Here is a 19,370-nt window from a genome sequence, read left to right on the forward strand (position 1 = left end):
TGGGTCGGGTCTGTGGCTGTGGACTCACTTGCCCAGGGCTCGGGGGTCGGCTGGGGGGCGGGGAGGGAAGGGTTGCTGGCCTTCAGGAGAAGGAATGGGCACATCGCAGCTCTCTAGCCTTGCCTCTGAGGCCTTTCTGGGTCTCCATGTCCAGTCCTAGGGACGTCCACTGTGGGGAGGGTAAGGACACCCCCTCCCCTGCCCTCAGCTGCCCTGCTGCAGGCTCTGGGAACAAGGAGCAGTGTCCTCTGTGCCAGTCATGGCAGCTAGACACTAGGAAGGACTTGCAGGCCCCAGGGCAGTTAGCCTCCGTGGAAGGTGTGGGAGAGGCAGGCACCTGTGGGGCTTCGCCAGTAGTTGGTCATTGATGCTGGGATCCTGAAGGGACAGCAGGAATAGCTCAGAGCCACCCAGGCCTGGGTGTGGGAACTGGAGACCACAGAGGAGGCTTGTTGTCTGGGGATCCCTCAGTCACCCTCTGATCTGGTGAGAGGACCAAGGACAGTCCTGTGATGAGGTCATGAAACAAAGGGGCCTCAGCTTCCGCGGGGACCCGTCTTCCACCCGGGTGGGAGCTGGGACGGTCCCGAGATAAAGTCGTGGACCAGAGGGCCCTCAGCCGCCACCCAGCCGCCCCTGCCTGTCCCCACGGCTGGAGCCTGAGACACGGGCTTGGGGAAAGTGGACGAGGAAAACCGGCCAGGCTGTTGAACAGGAGAAACTGCTGCATCCTTCAGTTCTGTTTCCTGTCCCTCTGTGCTGGGGAGAGGCTGGATAATGCTGGGCCGTGGGGACCTGTCTGTGTCACACCTGGCTGGAGGTGTGGAGTCTCGGGGACCACCTCATCAGCCCTAGGGCCCACGTCCCCTTCCAACCCAGGGCCCTGAATGCTGGATTGGCAGAGGGGAAGCGGCACTGGCCGGGAACCACTACCCATGTGAGCTGACCTCTCATCCTGGGGCCCCAGTGGCTGTGGTGTCCACAGCCCACAGCCTGCCCTCTTTCCACCTCCCCAAGACTCTGTGGTGGTTTGTGCACACGCTTGCACGTAGACATGGAGGTGTGGACACCCACAGGCAGGCACTCACATCTGTTCCTCCTGTGACCTTGGGCCCCGGGCTCCGCGGTCAGAGGCCAGCCCTCGGCCTGGAGTCTGTGTGCCTGGTACTGAGGGGCCAGGCTCACAAGGCTGAGCATGTGTTCCAGGTGAGATCTGCTTTCTGGATGGGATGAGGGGTTCCTAGAGTTTCCTGGCCGGCTGCAGGCCTGGGGAGGTGGTGAATTCACCCCCAGCTCCTTGCTTGCTCTCAGCCCCCCAAACCAGCAGCCTCTGGGAGGGCTGTGGAGGGAGGGCATCTGGAGAAGGTGTGGGGCTTTGGGGTGATTACCATTGAGACTTGAGGCTCCTAGGCTTCCCTGGACTCCTGGGCTCTGTGATGAGGGTGGAGCACAGGAAGGCTGGTGGCTGGCAGGGGGTGGAGGCAGGCCGCTCCAATTAGGCTCTGTGCTTCCTTCAGACCATGCCACTGTCCCCTGGAATTGAGGCTGAGCCGGACTCCAAGGGCCATTTTGGGGGCCAAGTCTGGCCCTGGGGTGGGGCCCAGAGGAGGGCTGAAGTCAGGACCAGCAAGGAGAAAGCCCTGCTGTGCGCTGTGGCCACGCAGAGAGGGTGACCAGGGCACGCGGGCTGTCATGCCACTTCCTGGTCACGTCAGGGCCAACGCTGGCCAGGGCGTCAGGAGGAAGGAGGTGTGGACCCAGAGGTCCGGGTAGGGAGCTGGCGCTATAGTTGGCCCTTTATAAAGGTTGCCAGGTCGGGTATGATCACTTTGCACCCCAAGAGCAGAGCTGCTCCACTGCCTCTCCCTGAAGAGCCACTTTCTGTACTTTGCCCAGCCCCAACTCTGACTCTTGATGAGAACAGCGAGGCTCTCCTTCTTCCATGGACACACAGAGTCCATGTGGCACTGCCTAGCTTCTAGCATCTTGGCTCTCTGGTGAGCTGAGAATCCCAGCACAGGACGGGGCCGAGCTTGGCGGACCTGCAGTGCCCGAGAGGCTACTGCAGAAAAGATACACGGACGAGATTCCATACCACGACTGACGTGCCGCTGAGTGGCTGGGCCCAGGCAGCAGAGCACAGCGAGTCCTGTGGACAGGCAGCTGTGTGCGGGGTCAGCAGAGCAGGGTGTCCACACCAGAGGGCAGGGCCTGCCTACAAATCTCTCCTTGTTGGCTCAGTTCCTGAGGGAATTAGACCATCAACCAGCGACCTGGAGGATGGCAGGAAAAGAGGTCTGGAGCAGAAGCAATTTGCTAGGGTGGGTCCAGCTGGGCAGTGCCCCTCTTGTTGAGCCCAAGGCATCTGTGCCCCTGCTCACATGCTGTGTGTAGCCGGGCAGCCAGGCCTTTCTCCTGGGACTGAAGTCAGCCGGTTCCAGTCTGGGTTTCCCATCCACGTCTTGTGACCTAGAGGAAGCAACTTAATTCTCTGTGCCCCATTTCCTCACCCCAAAGTGGGGTAACAGTGAGATTGGTGTAAGGCAAGAACAAGCGGACAGGACAGTGGGAGGGCAAGGGACTGCAGTGGGCAAGCGTGCAGGAGAGAGCAGGCAAGAGGCGTCCTGTCTGAACCACTCACTCCCAGGGCCAGCCCTCTCACTGCGTGCATGCGTGTGTGTGTGTGTGTGTGTGTGTGTGTGTGTGTGTGTGTGTGTGTGTGTACACGTGCACGCGTGCACATGGTTTTGTACCCAGTCCTACTCCCGGCCTGGGGATAAGGCCAGAATGAATTTCTGTGAGCCTCTGCGCCTGCTTCCTTACCTGTCTGGCTGATTCTCCCAGGAAGGAGGAAAGCAGTCGAGGAAGGGTGAAGGGAGAGGAGAGACAGAACTCGAAGCTCAGGGGTCCAAGCAAGGATGGCAGACCCCGGGCTCTCGGGAACCGGGCCAGGATGCTGACACTACAGATACAGCGAGAGCCCTGTGTGATGGCACGACTAGCCACTGTGCCCTCGGGCCCCGGCTCGCCCCTACCCTGCAGGGCACACGGTAGGACAGTCAGGCAGGTGAACCAAGCAGAAGGCTATGGCCTCCCCTGACAGACTAGACCTGCTCACTCACCCTTCTCCTGTCCACAGCAGCCTGGAGCCCATGTCCCCAGAGGCCTAAGCTGTGCCCCTCTGCTCTTTCTCTTCCAGCTGCTCCGGGTGGTCTCCGTCCTGGACTTTAGGAGCCACGCTGCTCTGTGTGTGGCCTGACACGGTGCCAGTCCCCACCTTGCCCTCACCAGGCCCCTGCCCCTCAGCCCCAGCCCCAGCCGGGCCCTGCCTGCCGCCAGACCCTGGCATGTCAAGGTCTGACCCGTGCCTTCCTGCCCAGCCCGCGGAACCCTGGCGGCCCCGCGAGCTAGGATGAGGGGCCAGGCCGCCGCCCCGGGCCCTGTCTGGATCCTTCCATTGCTGCTGCTGCTGCTGCTGCTGCTGCTGTTGGGGCACGGGGTGTGCGTGGCTGCAGGCGCAGACGCGGGGCCTGGGGCGGAGACCTGTGCCACACTGGTGCAGGGCAAGTTCTTCGGCTACTTCTCTGCGGCAGCTGTGTTCCCAGCCAACGCCTCGCGCTGCTCCTGGACCCTGCGGAACCCAGACCCCCGGCGTTACACGCTCTACATGAAAGTGGCCAAGGCGGCCACGCCCTGCACCGGCCCCGCCCGCGTGCGCACCTACCAGTTCGACTCTTTCCTCGAGTCCACGCGCACCTACCTGGGTGTGGAGAGCTTCGACGAGGTGCTGCGGCTCTGCGACGCCTCCGCGCCCCTGGCCTTCCTGCAGGCCAGCAAGCAGTTCCTGCAGATGCAGCATCAGCGGCTGCCCCAGGACAGCCAGCCGGGGGTGCTGAGCGCGCCCCGGGGGCCGGGAGACGACTTCTCCGTGGAGTACCTGGTGGTGGGAAATCGCAACCCCAGCCGGGCGGCCTGCCAGATGCTGTGCCGCTGGCTGGACGCCTGTCTGGCCGGCAGCCGCAGCTCTCACCCCTGCGGCATCATGCAGACCCCCTGCGCCTGTCTGGGGGGCGACGTTGGAGACCCCGCCGCCAGCCCCTTGATCCCCCGTGGGGACGTCTGTTTGAGGGATGGCGTGGCCGGTGGCCCTGAGAACTGCCTTACCAGCCTGACGCAGGACCGCGGCGGGCCCAGCGCAGCGGGTGAGTGTTCTGCACTGCCAGGGCCCCGGTGACTCTGGGGCACAGGATGGGGAGAGGCGGCTCAAGTTCAAGTGTCCTGTGTGGGCCTTCGGCTTCCCCAGGCAGCTGGGCCCATGGGGAACCTGGCACACAGTAGGTGCTTGTCGAGTGTTGAGTGATCTGGTGAGAGAAGGGACACACAACACAGCCCAGTTTCCTCCAGGGAGGAATTTTAATTTCCCAGCTATGAGAGCACTCTGCCTTCTGACAGGCCTAAAGCTGCCGTGACTGCGGGCTGGGCTCGGAGGGGCTTTGGGGAGTGGGCAGCCACCAGGGATGGGCCGTGGGCTGTGTGGAGAGGGTGGCCTCTCCAAAGATCCTGCCCAGAGGAGAGGTTTGGGACATCCGTATGCAGCAGCTGCCCACAGGGCTTCTGTGGTGGTGCTGGGTGCCAGGGCCCGCCGGTGAGGAGAGGGATGGAAGCCCTGCTCTTGTGCATGTGTCCTGAAGGAAGGAAGGAACCAAGAGCCGGAAAGCACGCAGGCACCTCGGGGGCTCCTGGATGTAGAGGGCCCAGGTCCTGAGAGATGTCAGGGGACTGTGTTCCTGGCCGAGGGGATGGCAAAGGCCAGGGCCTGTCTTGTAACCGAGATGGATGCAGCCCACTGGAGTGGCTGCGTGCACAGCACTGGGGTTCCCTTGCAGGGTTGAGCGTGCTGTGAGGCTCCCGTAGGCCAGATGGTCATCAAGGTGTAGCAGGCCAGTCCTGCACGTGCCTGGACGTGGAGCCCCTGTGAGCCTCAGGAGGCGCGCTGGGAGCTGGGCTGGTGGTGTGGCAGGGGGCTTACGGGTGAGAGGGGCCTGGAGGTCAGCTCATGGTTGGATGCTGTTCTTGATGCTGAGAGGGCATTGCCTTTAAGAGCATCAGGGCATCTGAGCCTTTCCATGGCTGGTAAGGCGTGGGGACTCTCCGGGGACTCTCTACAGGCATAAAATAGGCCTATGTGGGATACACAGGCAGCCAGAGGTCCTGGGTCCCAGGTCAGAAACCTCTAAGAGGCCAAATTCTGCCAGGCAAGAGGCACTGACTTGAGGGAGGCTTTGGTTAAACTGAACTGCCCTCTTATTCCCCAAGGGCTTGTGCAGGGTGGAGGCAGTGTGCCAAAGCAGGGAAGGACCAGGAAACTGAGTGGAAATCCTGGGCCCGTCACCATGTTAGGGTCCAGAAGCAGCAGGGAAGGGCTGAGCATTAGCCTTCTGGCTGGGCAGGCTGGAGGTCACTGTGACCTTGGCAGGGACAATGTCCATGGTGCATAAGAGAGGAGTGTGGGCCAGAGAGGCCCCTGGGAAGATGGAGCAGAGGAGTGGTGTGCTTGCTGGGGGAGCAGAGGAGCGGCCGGTGGCTGGTTTGGGTGGAGGACACTGGAGGACCAGTCCAGCTGTCATGGGCAGACCTGGCTATGCAGCCTGCTCAGCCCCTCCTGGTCACTTCACTGCTCCGAGGCGTGGTTCCTTCATCTGCACACTGCAGCCACTTCCCAGGCTGGCTCCACCAGCTTGGGTGCGATGGATCTCAGGGCCCGGCCCACGGTCACACCCCGCAGGCAGGAGCCAATCTTTAGTAGCATCATGATCCGGTAACCGCTGCCAGGGAGCTGCCGAGTGCTGCCGGGAGCGGTGCAGTGTGGAGCAGGCTGGCAGAAACTGGCATAGTGAGTGGATAGAAGCCGGGTGCTGAGTGGAGGCGCTGTGGGCCAGGGGGTCCTGGTACTGAAGGGGTACTGGGATTGCATTCCTTCAATGAGACCTACTGTGTGCTGTGGGTGGAACAGGCTTCCCTATGGGATGTGCATGTGACCTTGAGAACTGGGGAGCCTCCAGAGTCTGGGAGCATGAGTGGTGTAAGCAGAATGAGAAGGGGGCTTGTGGGGGCAGCCAGAGCAAGGGAGGCTGCATGGCAGACATTCAGGGAGCAGCTGGAAGAGGAGGAGCCGAACACTCCAGGGGTCTGAGCTGGAGAGAGCTGACCTGCCCCAGGGCAGTCAGGCATGAGGCCAGAGCTACAAGACAGGGCAGAGGAAGAGCCAGGGTTTGGAGGACATAAAGGTGAAGTGCTCGTGCATTGTCAGAGTGGGAGGGTAGTGGACAAAGTGCTAGCATCTGGAGCACCAGGAGGGGCCCAGGACAGTGCCAGGCTGAACCATCCCTTGAGCCATGCCTTGGAGCCCCAGGGCCTGAGGTCAAGCCCAGCTGCTCCTGGCTGGGCCTGGTGCTGGGGTCATACCACCCGCAGGCTGCTTATCTTTAGAGCAAGAAAAGTAAAATACCTGTTTTCCTAGATTGCCATGAGGAACGAGAGGGTTTGTAAGCGGAGCGCTGCTGCTGCTGAGATAGCACGCCCCTGTTCTTCAGCAGCAGACTCCTTGGGGGCCCCTGGGACACAGATGAAAGCGCTCGGGGAGGGAGAGTGTCCGAGGTGAAACCGGGGCGGTTTGGGTTGTGTGCGCAGACTCGGGGAAAGAATCTTGGGAAGTGCTCGGAAAACAGGCAGGAGATCCATATGTACGTGTGTATGCACATGTGTGCCACACATCCCCTGGTACAGGTACATGGCTGCACACGTGTGCACGTGTACCACCGCCGTGGATTGTATGTTCGTGAATGTCGGTGGGTGGGTGTGCCCCGGTGTGTTCATACACACAGTGCTGTGTGCATGCGTGTGTGTGTGCGTGTTACAGGTGCACACATGTACAGTGTAGCTCAGTGCATTCGTGATGCATTCATGTACACTCAGGTTGTACATGTGTATGTGGCATGTGTGTGCATGCATGGAGGCATTGTGCATGTACCTCTCTATGCATCCCGGAGGGAAATATGTGTGCACATGGTGGGGGGGTTGGGAGTGCACTCTGTGCATGAGTCCTGATTAGAGGAGGTTGTACAGGGGCTGCTGGTCTGGTTTGGAGAGAGCATCGGGACCTGGCTCCAGCGCAGGAAGCAGGAAGCAGGAAGCAGGTCTTCACACCTGCAGTCCAGGCTATGCTCCTAGAAGTCTGCCTGGACCTGGGCAAGAGGAACAAGCTGAGCTATGACAGGGAGTCAGCTTTTCCCAGGAAGCAGCCATGCGGCCATCAGTGGGCCGATCTACCCCCCAGCCGCAATACAGGCTGCCCACGAGGCCCCCCTGCCTGCAGCCCCTCACCAGACCTCTCCCTCAGATGACTTCTGCTCTGATGAGCTGTTGGAAGCAGGGGTCTAGGTCTCGGCTCTCTGCCCCGCTGTCCCTTCCGAACACCATAACACCCCCGCTTGTGTCTATCTGTGCGAAAGTGGGAGGGCTGCGGGTGGGCGGGGGAGGTGGCCATGCTCGGACATTTCTCTGGGATGTAGGACAGGACCCGAGCTGCAGCTGGCACTAGGAAATGCTTCCACAGAGATGCAAAGACACAGGCAGCCGGGTCACATGGCAGAGCTAGCTCGTGCTGCCACCTGGGCTTCTCGGGCAGTGAGCACCCCTCAGAGAGTGGTATGGGGGTTAGAGCTGAGAGGCCAGTGAGGCTTCAGAAGACAGGAGGCAAAGCCAGGCAGGCTGTGACACTTCATGTCTTGCCCACTGCCCTGTGCCCAGGGGGCCTTGGCCTCGTTGTCAGCAGGGAGGAGGTGGGACTGCACACCCATCCCAGTCCTGTGTGCAGAGCAGCCTGGCCGAGCTGGTGGCCAGAAGGTGGCCTGGCCAGCCTGTGGCCCATTTTCAGCCCTGCCCCCACCAGGCCTTTGAAAAATGCCACATGGCCACGTCACGCGTCCAATTCTGCAAGTATTCCTCAGGCCAGAGCAACTGTCCTCCCTTCCCCAGCGCCTCCCCTCCCCTCCTCCGCCTCCCCTCCCCTCCTGGCTGCCTGATCCCCTCCGTGCTGCCAGGCCTGGTGCCCTCCCTGGGTCCAGGTCCGGTCTTCCCCTCTGCATCTCTCCATCCCTGCCTCTGGAGAGATGGAGCGCTTCTCTCAAAGGCTGTTTTAAATATTCATGTTTTAATTAGAGAACTTTATTGCAGAAGCGACATGTACCATAGTAAAAAGAAAAAAAAAGGGGGGTCCTGGGTGTGGGTGCTAGTGTATGTGTCTGAGTGTGTCCCTCTGTGTGTGCGTCTACTGTATGTGTCTCTTTGTGTCCTTGACTATCTCCCTGTGTCTTCATGTGTGTCCCTGTGTGTGGTTGCGTGTGTGTGCACACAAGTCAGGGTGTGAACACACGCACTCTGCTGGTGTGTAGTCAGCGAGGGCATGGAGGCCATGACTGGCCTGCAGGCTGACCCCCCCCTTGGTGGGACACCACTCAGCCCTTGTCTGGGGATGGCCTCTTCTTCCAGGAAGGCTCGCGCCTGGGACGTGTGTCGGGGCTTGCTGGGGTCAGCAGAACAGGAGTGCAGTCTGAAGCGTGTTGGGTTGGCGGGTGACAGGGAGCAGGTGCATTCTGTGGTGAGAACTTGGCATCCGTCATCTCGGTGGGGGACGTGGTTTGCCCAGGAGTCCAGAAGAACCTAGCAGACAAGGCTTCAGTCCTGGCATGTGGCAGGCAGCTCTCTCTTCCCAGGTGTTACAAGCAGGGTGGGGATGGTGGGAGTGTTGAGCTCTTACAGAGAACTCCCCCCGTGCGCTCAGTCCTCCGCCAGTACCCCTGCCTTACCCAAGGGCTGGGCTCTGGTCAGAGGCTGTTATGGCCTGAACTTGGTCCTGCTTCCTAAAATCATGGGTAGTCTCTGACACCCCATCTGATAACGGGCGAGGAGGGGGTAGAGAGAGGGGGGAGGCGCAATCCTGTGTCCAGAGTCCCAGCCATGGCTTGGCTCAGTCAGCCTCACGTGCCCTTCTCGGAAGTGAGGGTGGCACAGACCCTGCTCAGGGGGTCTGGGCGACCCGCCCAGGGCCCCTGGCTTCCGCGAGGAGCTAGGTTCTAAGACCTGCAGGGGCGGGCAGAAGGAGGCTCCCACCACCCCTGCTCTGTCCTTGGTGGTCGTCCTTGCTCTTCATGCAGGGCTCTGCAGCCAGCTCTCGGGTCCTCTGTGCAGAACCAGAGTCCCGGTCCTCCAGGACCCCAGAGTACTTGGAGACCAGCAGGAACAGGCTGGGAGCTGCCCCGCTGTCCAGGGGCTGCCCAACCTGGTGGGCTCGGGCGCCCTCTGCTGGATGAGCGTGGCAGTGCACAGCTCCCCTCCTCCAAAGGGGATCCAGGAAACCCAGGAGGCCTCTCAGCTGGGGACTCCTTCCTTCTTTGCCCCCATTTCGCCCACAGGGGCCACAGGATCCGGGGAGCCCCGTCTCCACACCCGAGCTCCAGGGTGGGAAGCACACCCTCACGGGGCACCCTCACTCCTGGGTGGCCAGCCGGCCTGCCTGGCGGCAATAATTGGCTCTATTCATCCCCATAATGAGATGGAAATGAGGCTTCCAGACAGAGGGGGCATTGAGTGGGGGAAGAATGGCGGCTTCTTTCCGGGTCTGGAGGGGCAGCCTACCCCCAGCCCTGCCCCCTTGCCGCCCACCGAGGCCCGATGCACCTCTGTGTCCCCGGTGCCCTGCACTGTGGGCCCCAGGACTTCTTCCTGCTATCCCCCACCCCGCCCTGGCACGGGAGCACTCACTCTGCAAACATTTATTGAGTGTCAGCTGTGTGTGAGGACACACATTAGAATCAAAAATGATCATGATAGCAGCAACCATTTTCTGAGCATTCATTACTGGAGGGAGTGTGGCCAAGGTTAGGAGCCAGTCTGTGCCTGGAGTCAGGGCTCTGTGTGTGAGCAGGAGGATCACAGACCCGCTGCCCAGGGTCAAGGGTCAGCCTTGATGAGGAGCATGGCTCCGTGTGTGAGCAGGATTCAGTATGGAATCAGGGTCAGGGCTCGTATGTGACCAGTCAGAAATCAGTGTGTGACCTGGCCCTAAGGAGGGCCAGGGCCCCCCTCCCCATCTTCTTCTCATATGCCCCGCCTCTCTTCTCCAATCCCCCTCCCCCCTCCTCACCACCTGGGTCACCAAGGTAACCAGCCCCGAAATAGTGGGTGTTTTGGCAGCTGAGGCCTAACCTGGGTCTATCCTGAAAGGCTGCGCTCTGCAGTGGTTGCCATGGGAACTGAGTGGCATCTTCCGATTAGCCTGGCTTGGACACCCTTTCTTTCTCCCACCCACTGCCACCAGTCTCCACATCATTCAGGCTTCCTCGTGGGGGCTGGGCCAGGGCGGTAAGGAGGTCACTGGCAGGAAGTGCTCCCAGGACTTCCTTCCCTCTGCGATCACAGATGGGATGCTGTGGCAGGTGAGACGCCTGAGGCTGGGAGTGCCTGGACCGCGGTTAGTCCTGGCAGGTGGCCTTCCCAAGGGCTGGGGGTGGGGGGCCTGGAAACTGACCTGGCTCAGATGTGGCTCCTAACTGTCCTGAGTTGAGACACGCGACCACACAGCCTCAGAGCCAGCCACCTGGGCCTGCTCTATGAGCAGCTGCTGCCCAGGCCTTGCTTTGCTAAGGACTGCCGGCCCTTCGCCCCAGCTCTGTCCTGGGGCGTCAGTGCCAGTGGGCTCACCTCACGTCCTCTGCTCACCTCCCTGACGCTGCTGGTGTCTACAGTGGAAGATGGAATGGTGTTAATGGAGTGTTCTCCACATATATGTCTTTTATTCAATACTGGAGACCCTTGCGCTTCAGCTCTGCACCTTGCTGGAGTCAGCACTTGAGCACACGTCTTCAGGTCCCTTTACCTGGTGCTTGCCACGGGGATACCTCGCTCCCCCCGTTTCCTTTGTTATAAATGAGTAAACATGTGCAGTGATGGTCTGGGAGCTGGGAGTCCAGAGCTGAGGTCCTCGGCGTAGGACAGAGCTCAGGGCTGCGGGTCAGGCAGGGCCCCAGGGATGCTGTCCAGGGAGCTTTCCTTGAAGGGTGGGCTGAGGTCCCACACCTTGGCACAATTCCTGCTTAGCCTCTTCCTAACTGAGAGCATAGGTCTCTCTCTGCCCCGCTTAGCAGGCTCTGTCTTCCTCTGGAAAATGGGAGTGGGGGGTCTCCCTGTAAGAGGAGGGGTGTCCAATCCCAGATGAGGAGGGGCTCTGCCCCAGGCCACCCACTGGCTGCATCCCACGGGCACACTGGGCGTGGTGCAGAATTGATAGGTTTGGCCTTGCAGCCCCAACCACAGATTCTGCATCTCTGGAGTCCAAGGGGTCATGGCTCCTCCCGGAAAGGGAGAGGGGAAGCTTCTGCCACAGGTGTGGGGCATCAAAGACGCCAGCCCCTGCCTGCCCACCCTGCGGGAGTCCCCCGTTTGTTATGGTGATTCCCTCCCCTGCTTCCAGCTGCTTGCCTCAGCGCCCCCTGCTGGCATAGCCCTGGCACGGAGGGATGGGCGTCTCCTACTGCAGGAGACTCCAGGCGGATCAGCTCAGACCTAAACCCCACACCCATGCCCGTCCTTTCCACGACCTTGCCTGCCACACAGCCGCCTGCTGGTCAGATGAGGGGTATCTGCTGCTGTCTTCAGGCAGGTGGGCGTGAGGCAGCGAGGGGGCCCTCCACTCTCTGGAACCTCCAACTCCCCATTATTACCCCTTTCCCACACCCGACATGAGACAGGCACCGGGGTCCTCTGTCTGCCGGGAGTGACCTGCCTCTGGCCAGAGGGCCTCAGGGGCCCTCTCCTGGGGTGGCAGAGCTGTCTGTTCTTGATGCCCCAGCAGGCAGTCATGTCTCTTCCAAAGCAGGGGCAACGTGCCTGGGCCTGGAGCAGGCACCTGGGAGGATATCTGCTGTTTTCCAGTCTGCTGTGTGTGTGGGGACAGTGGCAGGGGTGACGGGCACTGCACGCGCAGGGACCTGAGCGCAGGCCTGGAGGCCTCTGTCCCTCGGGCGGTGTGGCCCTGGGGGGGCTCAGCGTTCTTGGAGGTGCAGGGTTGAGCCTGGGGCCAGGGAAGGCAGTGGGGACGGGAGGGTAGGGAGGGCTGGCAGGGGGAGGCCTTGCTCCTGAACGCCATCTCTCCACGCCGTGCAGGGAGGTTCTGCAGGGGCCTTGATGGGATGGGTGGAGCTGGGGGTGGCTCACAGCCACAGACGCGGGAGGGCGAGCCAGGCCGGCGGGGCCAAGGGTGCGATGGAGGGGTGCGGGCTGCGGGGGGAACCACGCACAGACCTACCTGGGGCCGCGTGCCCCGCCCCGGGCCGCCCCCCACACCGCCCCTGGCCCTGAGCCCCACCCTTCTCCCCAGGCGGCTGGAAGCTGTGGTCGCTGTGGGGCGAGTGCACGCGGGACTGCGGGGGAGGCCTGCAGACGCGCACGCGCACCTGCCTGCCCTCCGCGGGCGTGGAGGGCGGCGGCTGCGAGGGGGTGCTGGAGGAAGGACGTCTGTGCAACCGCAAGGCCTGCGGCCGTGAGTGCGCGGGGCGGGGCCTGCGGGCGGGGGCGTGGCCTGCGGGCGGGGGCGGGGCGGGGGGTGCTGGAGGAAGGACGTCTGTGCAACCGCAAGGCCTGCGGCCGTGAGTGCGCGGGGCGGGGCCTGCGGGCGGGGGCGGGGCGGGGGGTGCTGGAGGAAGGACGTCTGTGCAACCGCAAGGCCTGCGGCCGTGAGTGCGCAGGACGGGGCCTGCGGGGGGCGGGGCCTGCGGGCGGGGGCGGGGCCTGCGAGGGCGGGGCCGGGAGCAGGGGGGGTGCTGGAGGAAGGACGCCTGTGCAACCAAAAGGCCTGCGGCCTTGCGTGCGCGGGGCGGGGCCTGCGGGCGGGGGCGGGGCCTGCGGGGGCGGGGCCGGGAGCGGGGCGGGGGGGTGCTGGAGGAAGGACGTCTGTGCAACCGCAAGGCCTGCGGCCGTGAGTGCGCGGGGCGGGGCCTGCGGGCGGGGGGCGGGGCCTGTGAGGGCGGGGCCGGGAGCAGGGGGGGGTGCTGGAGGAAGGACGCCTGTGCAACCGCAAGGCCTGCGGCCGTGAGTGCGCGGGGCGGGGCCTGCGGGGGGCGGGGCCGGGAGCGGGGGCGGGGCCTGCGGGGGGGGTGCTGGAGGAAGGACGCCTGTGCAACCGCAAGGCCTGCGGCCGTGACTGCTCGGGACGGGGCCTGCGGGCGGGGGCGGGGCCTGCGGGGCGAGGGAGGAGCCTGCGGCCGGGAGTGTGCGGGGCGGGGCCGGCGGGCGGGCTGGGGCGGGGCGGGCAGGGGTGGGGCCTGCGGCCGTGAGGGGGCGGGGCGCTCGGAAGGAAGTGGGCGTGGTTCCAGGCTGTGGGGGCGGAGCCCGGCCCCGAGCCCGTCTAGGTTGTCCAGTTCGGCTCCAGGGGAGTGAGTGCAGGTTGAGGAGTGAGCCAAGTTGAGAAGAGATGGAGATTCCCTCCCCACCGCTGGCTGGAATTTTTGGGGCGCGCCCCTCCTTCCCCACCCCGGAGCACTGTCCAGGCCAGCCCGCTCCAGCCGGACGGGGCCTCCAGAATGTATATCTCTAATAAGGCTTTCTAATGACCTCATGCATTTTTTAGCTGCTTCCATAAAGTTAAATCAAGCCCCTAATGAGACTGTTATTCTTTGGGTTGTGTTTCCTTGATGAACTTTCCCGGGACACAGCTCATCTGCCCAGCCTGGGGAGGCCCGTGGGTCGGGGGCAGAGCAGGTGGCGGCCGCTCCGCGGAGCTGTCCTACGGGCGGCCACGGCCTGTGGGCACCGGAGGCTCACAGGAAGGGGGACTGGTGACCAGACCAGGGTTGGTGTCAGGCTGGGTGCTCTGGCCGGGTAGAGCGGTGTAGCCGCGGCGCTGCGGCTGAGGACGGAGGCGAGCTCGCAGCGTCACTGACCTGGGCCCATCCCGCAGCCGCTGGGCGCACGAGCTCCCGGAGCCAGTCCCTGCGGTCCACGGACGCCCGGCGGCGCGAGGAGCTGGGAGACGAGCTGCAGCAGTTCGGATTCCCCTCCCCGCAGACCGGTGAGTGGGAGGGGTAGCGGTGCACATCGCCGGCCACACGAAATCAGGGAGGGCTGGTTCCGGGACCAGGCTTGGGGGTAAACATGCTAAGTTAGTAATTGCTGCTAATTATCAGTAATAACGTTAATAACTTGCCATAATTAGGCTGCCTTCCCAGCCTGCCCGGTGCTTGTCTCCAGGCAGACTGGCATTGGGGGAGCCGGTGTGAACGTGAACGGGCCTGGTTGCCGGGAGGTGGCCCAGTCTGGCCGCAGGACCCCAGCCCATTGGAGAAGTGGGCGGTCCTCGAGGCCAGCCCTCGCGCAGCCCTGGGCGCCCGGCAGGTCTGGCGCCGCCCGGTGGGCCGTGGGATGGCAGGCTGGTGATGCCGCAGGCCTGGGCCCACAGGTGACCCCGCGGCCGAGGAGTGGTCCCCGTGGAGCGTGTGCTCCAGCACTTGCGGCGAGGGCTGGCAGACCCGCACGCGCTTCTGCGTGTCGTCCTCCTACAGCACGCAGTGCAGCGGGCCCTTGCGGGAGCAGCGGCTGTGCAACAACTCCGCCGTGTGTCCAGGTGGGCGGGGCCGGGAGGCGGGGCCTGGGGCGGTGGGCGTGGTCGGCGCCGTGGGCGGAGCTCCCGCTGGCGGAGTGGGCGGGGAAGGCGGGGCCTAAGCCCGGAAGTGCCGGGCAGCAGAGCCGTCTGGTCCGTTTGCAGTGCACGGCGCCTGGGACGAGTGGTCACCCTGGAGTCTCTGCTCCAGCACCTGTGGCCGTGGCTTCCGGGACCGAACGCGCACCTGCCGGCCCCCACAGTTTGGAGGCAACCCCTGTGAGGGGCCCGAGAAACAGACCAAGTTCTGTAACATTGCCCTGTGCCCTGGTAGGTGAGAGGGAGGGGCTGCGCGGGAAGGGCGAGCCAGCACCGGGCCCTGTCCCCGCCCCTCCCCTCGGCTCACCCCAGACCTGCCGGCCGCAGGGCCTGCTGTGCCCGGCTGGAGGTGGGAGCTTGACCCTGGCCGTGTTGGCCCTTGTGTCTAGGCTGTGTGTTGGGTGGTGGTCCCCCCGGGGGTGTAGACCCGAGTCAGGGCTGGACTGCTGGATTGCTGGGTGTTCACAAGGCTTCTGCACCTTCCTCCCCCCGGGCCGGGCAGTGGATGGAAACTGGAATGAATGGTCGAGCTGGAGCACCTGCTCCGCCAGCTGCTCGCAGGGCCGGCAGCAGCGCACCCGGGAGTGCAATGGACCCTCCTACGGGGGCGCCGAGTGCCAGGGCCACTGGGTGGAGACTCGAGACTGCTTCCTGCAGCAGTGCCCAGGTCAGAGCGCCTGCCTGGGAGTGGACTCCCCACCCTGGGGGCTGTGGCCGTGGGTTTGGAGTGGCAGGGGTGGGCTTCAGGGTGCGGGGTGGGGTTGAAGGTTACAATTGCTCTGGGTCAAGCTAACTTGAGGATTCTTTCCTTGTCACAATTTTCTTTCTCCCCCGGCCCCCTGTGTCTCTGTTCTCATGTCTGTGTTGTCTGGGGCCCTGTATCCCTGGTTCCCCCATGGTCCTGTGTTGCTGCGTGGCTCTCTCCTGTCCCGGGGTGTCTGGCTGTCTGCAGTGGATGGCAAGTGGCAGGCCTGGGCGCCATGGGGAGGCTGCAGTGCCACGTGTGGGGGAGGCAGTCAGCGACGAGAACGCCTCTGCTCTGGGCCCTTCTTCGGCGGAGCAGCTTGCCAGGGCCCGCAAGATGAGTTCCGACAGTGTGGCACGCATAGGTGTCCTGGTGAGACCTGTCCCAAATCACACAGGGCTCTGGGAGGGGCCGGGAGCCACAGGGCAGCGTTCCGCTTAGTGACACAGATGTCTCGGCCTTCCTGAGCCCAGTGACAACTCCTGGTCCCAACCTCACTCACTGTCTTTGCCTCCTCTGCAGAGCCCCATGAGATCTGTGACGAGGACAGCTTCGGGGCAGTGGTCTGGAAGGAGACGCCAGCTGGAGAGGTGGCTACAGTCCGATGTCCTCGCAACGCAACAGGTGGGGTTCCTGTCCCACCTTGGGGCGGCACCACCGCTCCTGTGTGAGGCCTGAAGCCCAGGCAGCCCAGCTCAGTGGGGGTACCAGGGGCCATGGGCCTATAGTCTGGGGTCACAGAATGGGGACATGGTGGCAGCCACAGTCTTGAGTGTTTATCCAGGACAGGGCATGGCCCAGGACAGTCTGTGGCCTGAGAGGCCACAGACAAGGAGGTTGGCCCTGCCCTTGCTTGTTATGTGCTCTGAGTGTCGGCCTCTCCTGGCTGGGCCCTAGACCCCAGGGGCTCAGCCGAGAACTCCACCTCCATGCGGTGTGGTCTGGGAAGGCGTTATTGTGTCTGGGTCCCCGGCATCTGGGACAGCTCAGAAATGTGTGGCATGAAGGGACGAGGCCGGTCTGGCCCTGCTTCTGGGGGCTGGGGGATCCCCAGCAGAGTGGCCTGCCTGCCGGGGAGCCGCCCAGGGGCCTCTTTGGTGGTGAGCATCCTCCTGAAAAGTGAGCTCTCCCCAGGCCTCATCCTGCGCCGCTGTGAGCTGGACGAGGAAGGCATCGCCTTCTGGGAGCCTCCCACCTACATCCGCTGTGTCTCCATCGACTACCGCAACATCCAGATGATGGTGAGCCCCAGCCCGGACCCCACCAACACCAGGACGCGAGGTTGGGGCTGCAGAGGGTCCGACCGGGAAGGGGTATGCGGAGGTGACAGCAGCCGGTTCTCCCCATCCCCCACAGACCCGCGAGCACCTGGCCAAGGCCCAGCGTGGGCTGCCGGGGGAAGGGGTGTCCGAGGTCATCCAGACGCTGGTGGAGATCTCCCAGGACGGGACCAGCTACAGCGGGGATCTGCTGTCCACCATCGACGTCCTGAGGAACATGACCGAGATCTTCCGCAGGGCCTACTACAGCCCCACCCCCGGGGACGTGCAGGTGGGTTCCCTGAGGCGGTCCACAGAGGGGAGGGCCGGGAAGTGGCTCCCAGACAGCGATCGCACCCCCGCCTCAGCCAGGCTGCAGCGGCAAGCCCCTGACCTACACCAGGTTGGGCCTGCTCACATGGCCTCTTTGCCCTGGTCACACCTGGACACATGCTGAATCCTGGTCCTCATCTCACACCAGGCCCTGACCCTGTGCCCCTGACCACAAACCTCTACACAGACACACACACACACACACACACACACACACACACACACCCTCTCCTGCTGCCTTTCACTGGCCCTTTTTCTCATTTCCAGAACTTTGTGCAGATCCTCAGCAATCTGCTGGCGGAGGAAAACCGGGACAAGTGGGAGGAGGCGCAGCTGGTATGGACGGGGTCTGGGGTCCTGTGGTCAGCCTGGATGGTTGGGGCATCCTGGTGCCTCCCTAGGTCCTGGCCCGCCGGGTGGGCCTTACTGAGCACTGCAGTGGCTCTGGGTCTGGATCCCTGCATGGCGGCCTTCTGCATGCATTGAGTCAGTTTACCTCCCGGGTTTCAGTTCCTCCTGCTTGGAGGACAATGGCCCGTCTCTGGGCTGAGTATGCTTGAAGTACATGTCCAGAGAACCAGGTCATGGTCACCGGTGAGGGGAGGTCAGCCTCCCTCTCTCCCAGGCTGACACAAGCCAGCTTTCGCATCCAGAGCAGTGCCAGATGTTGAGCCCTGGAGATGCTGCCCTCTCCCAGCTAGGGAACCCATGGGAGCTCACAGCCTCCCTAAGCTTCAGTGACAGTGTCCACAAAACACAGCAGACCTCAGAGATCCCTGTCCCTGACCCCAGCACTGGGTAACCACCAGGAGGGTCCACAGAAGGGAATGAGGAAGAACGAGGCCCAGGGACCCCAGCTGGGTGCGGGTGTCCCCCTCAGCCCCTCTCTGTTCCCCTAGATGGGCCCCAATGCCAAGGAGCTCTTCCGCCTGGTGGAAGACTTCGTGGATGTCATTGGCTTCCGCATGAAGGACTTGAGGGACGCGTACCAGGTGACAGACAACCTGGGTAAGCCACCCTTGCCCTCTGCTCCCCATGCCCCAGCTCGGTCACCCTGGGCAGGGCTTGTGTCCGTTTCCTCATGTGTACAATTCTCCAGGCTTCTGGAGCCACGTCTTCCATCTCACACTCCTTGTCTATTCCTTTTGTCTCTGGAGGGCTGAAGGTAGGAGCTGGAGATAGAGCTCAGGCCCCAGGCCTGAGGACTTCACACAGGGGTCGGGGACTAGGGTCGGGGCCTCCCCCCACCCCTCCAAGGAGCAGCCTGCAGCCATTAAAGCCTTGCTGGAGGGGGGTGGTCTGGACTTCCCTGGACCTATGGCCATGGCTGAGTCTCAGTTTGCTTTTTAGTGGATGTGATCGGGTGCACTTCCTGGGTTCAGAGTGATCAGCTAGGTTAACGATTCCTGGGGCTGGGGCTGAGTAGGCCTTCTAGACACAGCTCCCCCTCCTGCGCTCGACTTCCTACACCTCCTGCCTTGGTCAGGAACCTTCCCACCTGCCCCGCCCGCCCCACCCCACACTGGGCATCTGGGAGTGGGCCCTGGCCCCATCTCTGAACCAGACAGCCTCAGGAGGAGTTTTGCCTCCTTCATAGGGAGACAGAGATTGTCTGAGCCTTGCTCGGGCACCCTAGGCCTCTCCCCAGCCAAGCCCTGTGCTAAGGCACAGCTGCCCCCGGCCAGGCAAACCCACAGTTCCTCGTGGCTATCCTCTGTGTGCCTTAGGAGCTCGGGGTTCAGACCCTGAAGGAGCCTTGGGGACCGTGGAGAGCAGCCTCAGTCCTGGGGAACCCTTACCAGACACTATGGGGGTCACCTGGCACATGAGCCAGCAGAACTACAGCCTAGAGCCACTGTTCTGCCAGGGCCCTTCCCTTCACCTGGCATGGGCCATGCTCATGGCCCGTCTGCCTTCCAGAGCCTTCCCTGAATGGATGGACCCTCGGGGCCACCTTGGTCACTACAGGGTGCCAGGGCGCCTCTCTGTCACCTCTTAGTCATGTGCACCCTGCATTCCATCACCCATGCAAGCTCTTCTCCCCCGGTCTCACTCTCCTAATGGACCCCAGGATCCCCACCACCCGCCACTCTCCCTCCACACATCCTCCGAGCTGCCAGGACCCCATTCATCAGCAGAGCACTCTGCCTGGCCCCTTCCTCCTGTTCTTCTGGGACCCTGGCACCCCCAACCCCCGGGGCAGTGATGCCTGTTCTCCCTTAGCCCTGGACCCGGAGTTCTTCTCAGAGCTCTTCTAGGGCCTCCCTGAACTCTGAATTCA

General features: G+C 63.2%; 1 protein-coding gene across 3 annotated transcripts in view; it reads left to right on the forward strand.

The window, feature by feature from the left end:
* Window positions 1–3,203: 3,203 nt before the first annotated feature.
* Window positions 3,204–19,370, forward strand: part of Adgrb1 (adhesion G protein-coupled receptor B1) — a 66,743-nt gene continuing 50,576 nt past the window's right edge. For 2 of the 3 annotated variants that reach the window (XM_090339483.1, XM_090339484.1), the window contains exons 1-12: window positions 3,204–4,202; window positions 12,437–12,598; window positions 14,015–14,125; window positions 14,513–14,677; window positions 14,819–14,983; window positions 15,255–15,419; window positions 15,705–15,869; window positions 16,020–16,121; window positions 16,632–16,738; window positions 16,854–17,048; window positions 17,357–17,425; window positions 17,989–18,097. In XM_090339483.1, the coding sequence (XP_090195609.1) occupies window positions 3,413–4,202; window positions 12,437–12,598; window positions 14,015–14,125; window positions 14,513–14,677; window positions 14,819–14,983; window positions 15,255–15,419; window positions 15,705–15,869; window positions 16,020–16,121; window positions 16,632–16,738; window positions 16,854–17,048; window positions 17,357–17,425; window positions 17,989–18,097 (2,305 nt within the window). In that variant the 5' untranslated portion in view covers window positions 3,204–3,412. Of the gene's footprint in view, window positions 4,203–12,436; window positions 12,599–14,014; window positions 14,126–14,512; window positions 14,678–14,818; window positions 14,984–15,254; window positions 15,420–15,704; window positions 15,870–16,019; window positions 16,122–16,631; window positions 16,739–16,853; window positions 17,049–17,356; window positions 17,426–17,988; window positions 18,098–19,370 lie in introns of those variants that run through there. The other variant, XM_090339481.1, reaches the window with a different exon arrangement.

The sequence above is a fragment of the Megascapheus bottae genome, chromosome 9 (genome assembly GCF_031878675.1).
Source record: "Megascapheus bottae isolate mThoBot1 chromosome 9, mThoBot2.hap1, whole genome shotgun sequence".
Classification (NCBI taxonomy): Eukaryota; Metazoa; Chordata; class Mammalia; order Rodentia; family Geomyidae; genus Megascapheus; species Megascapheus bottae.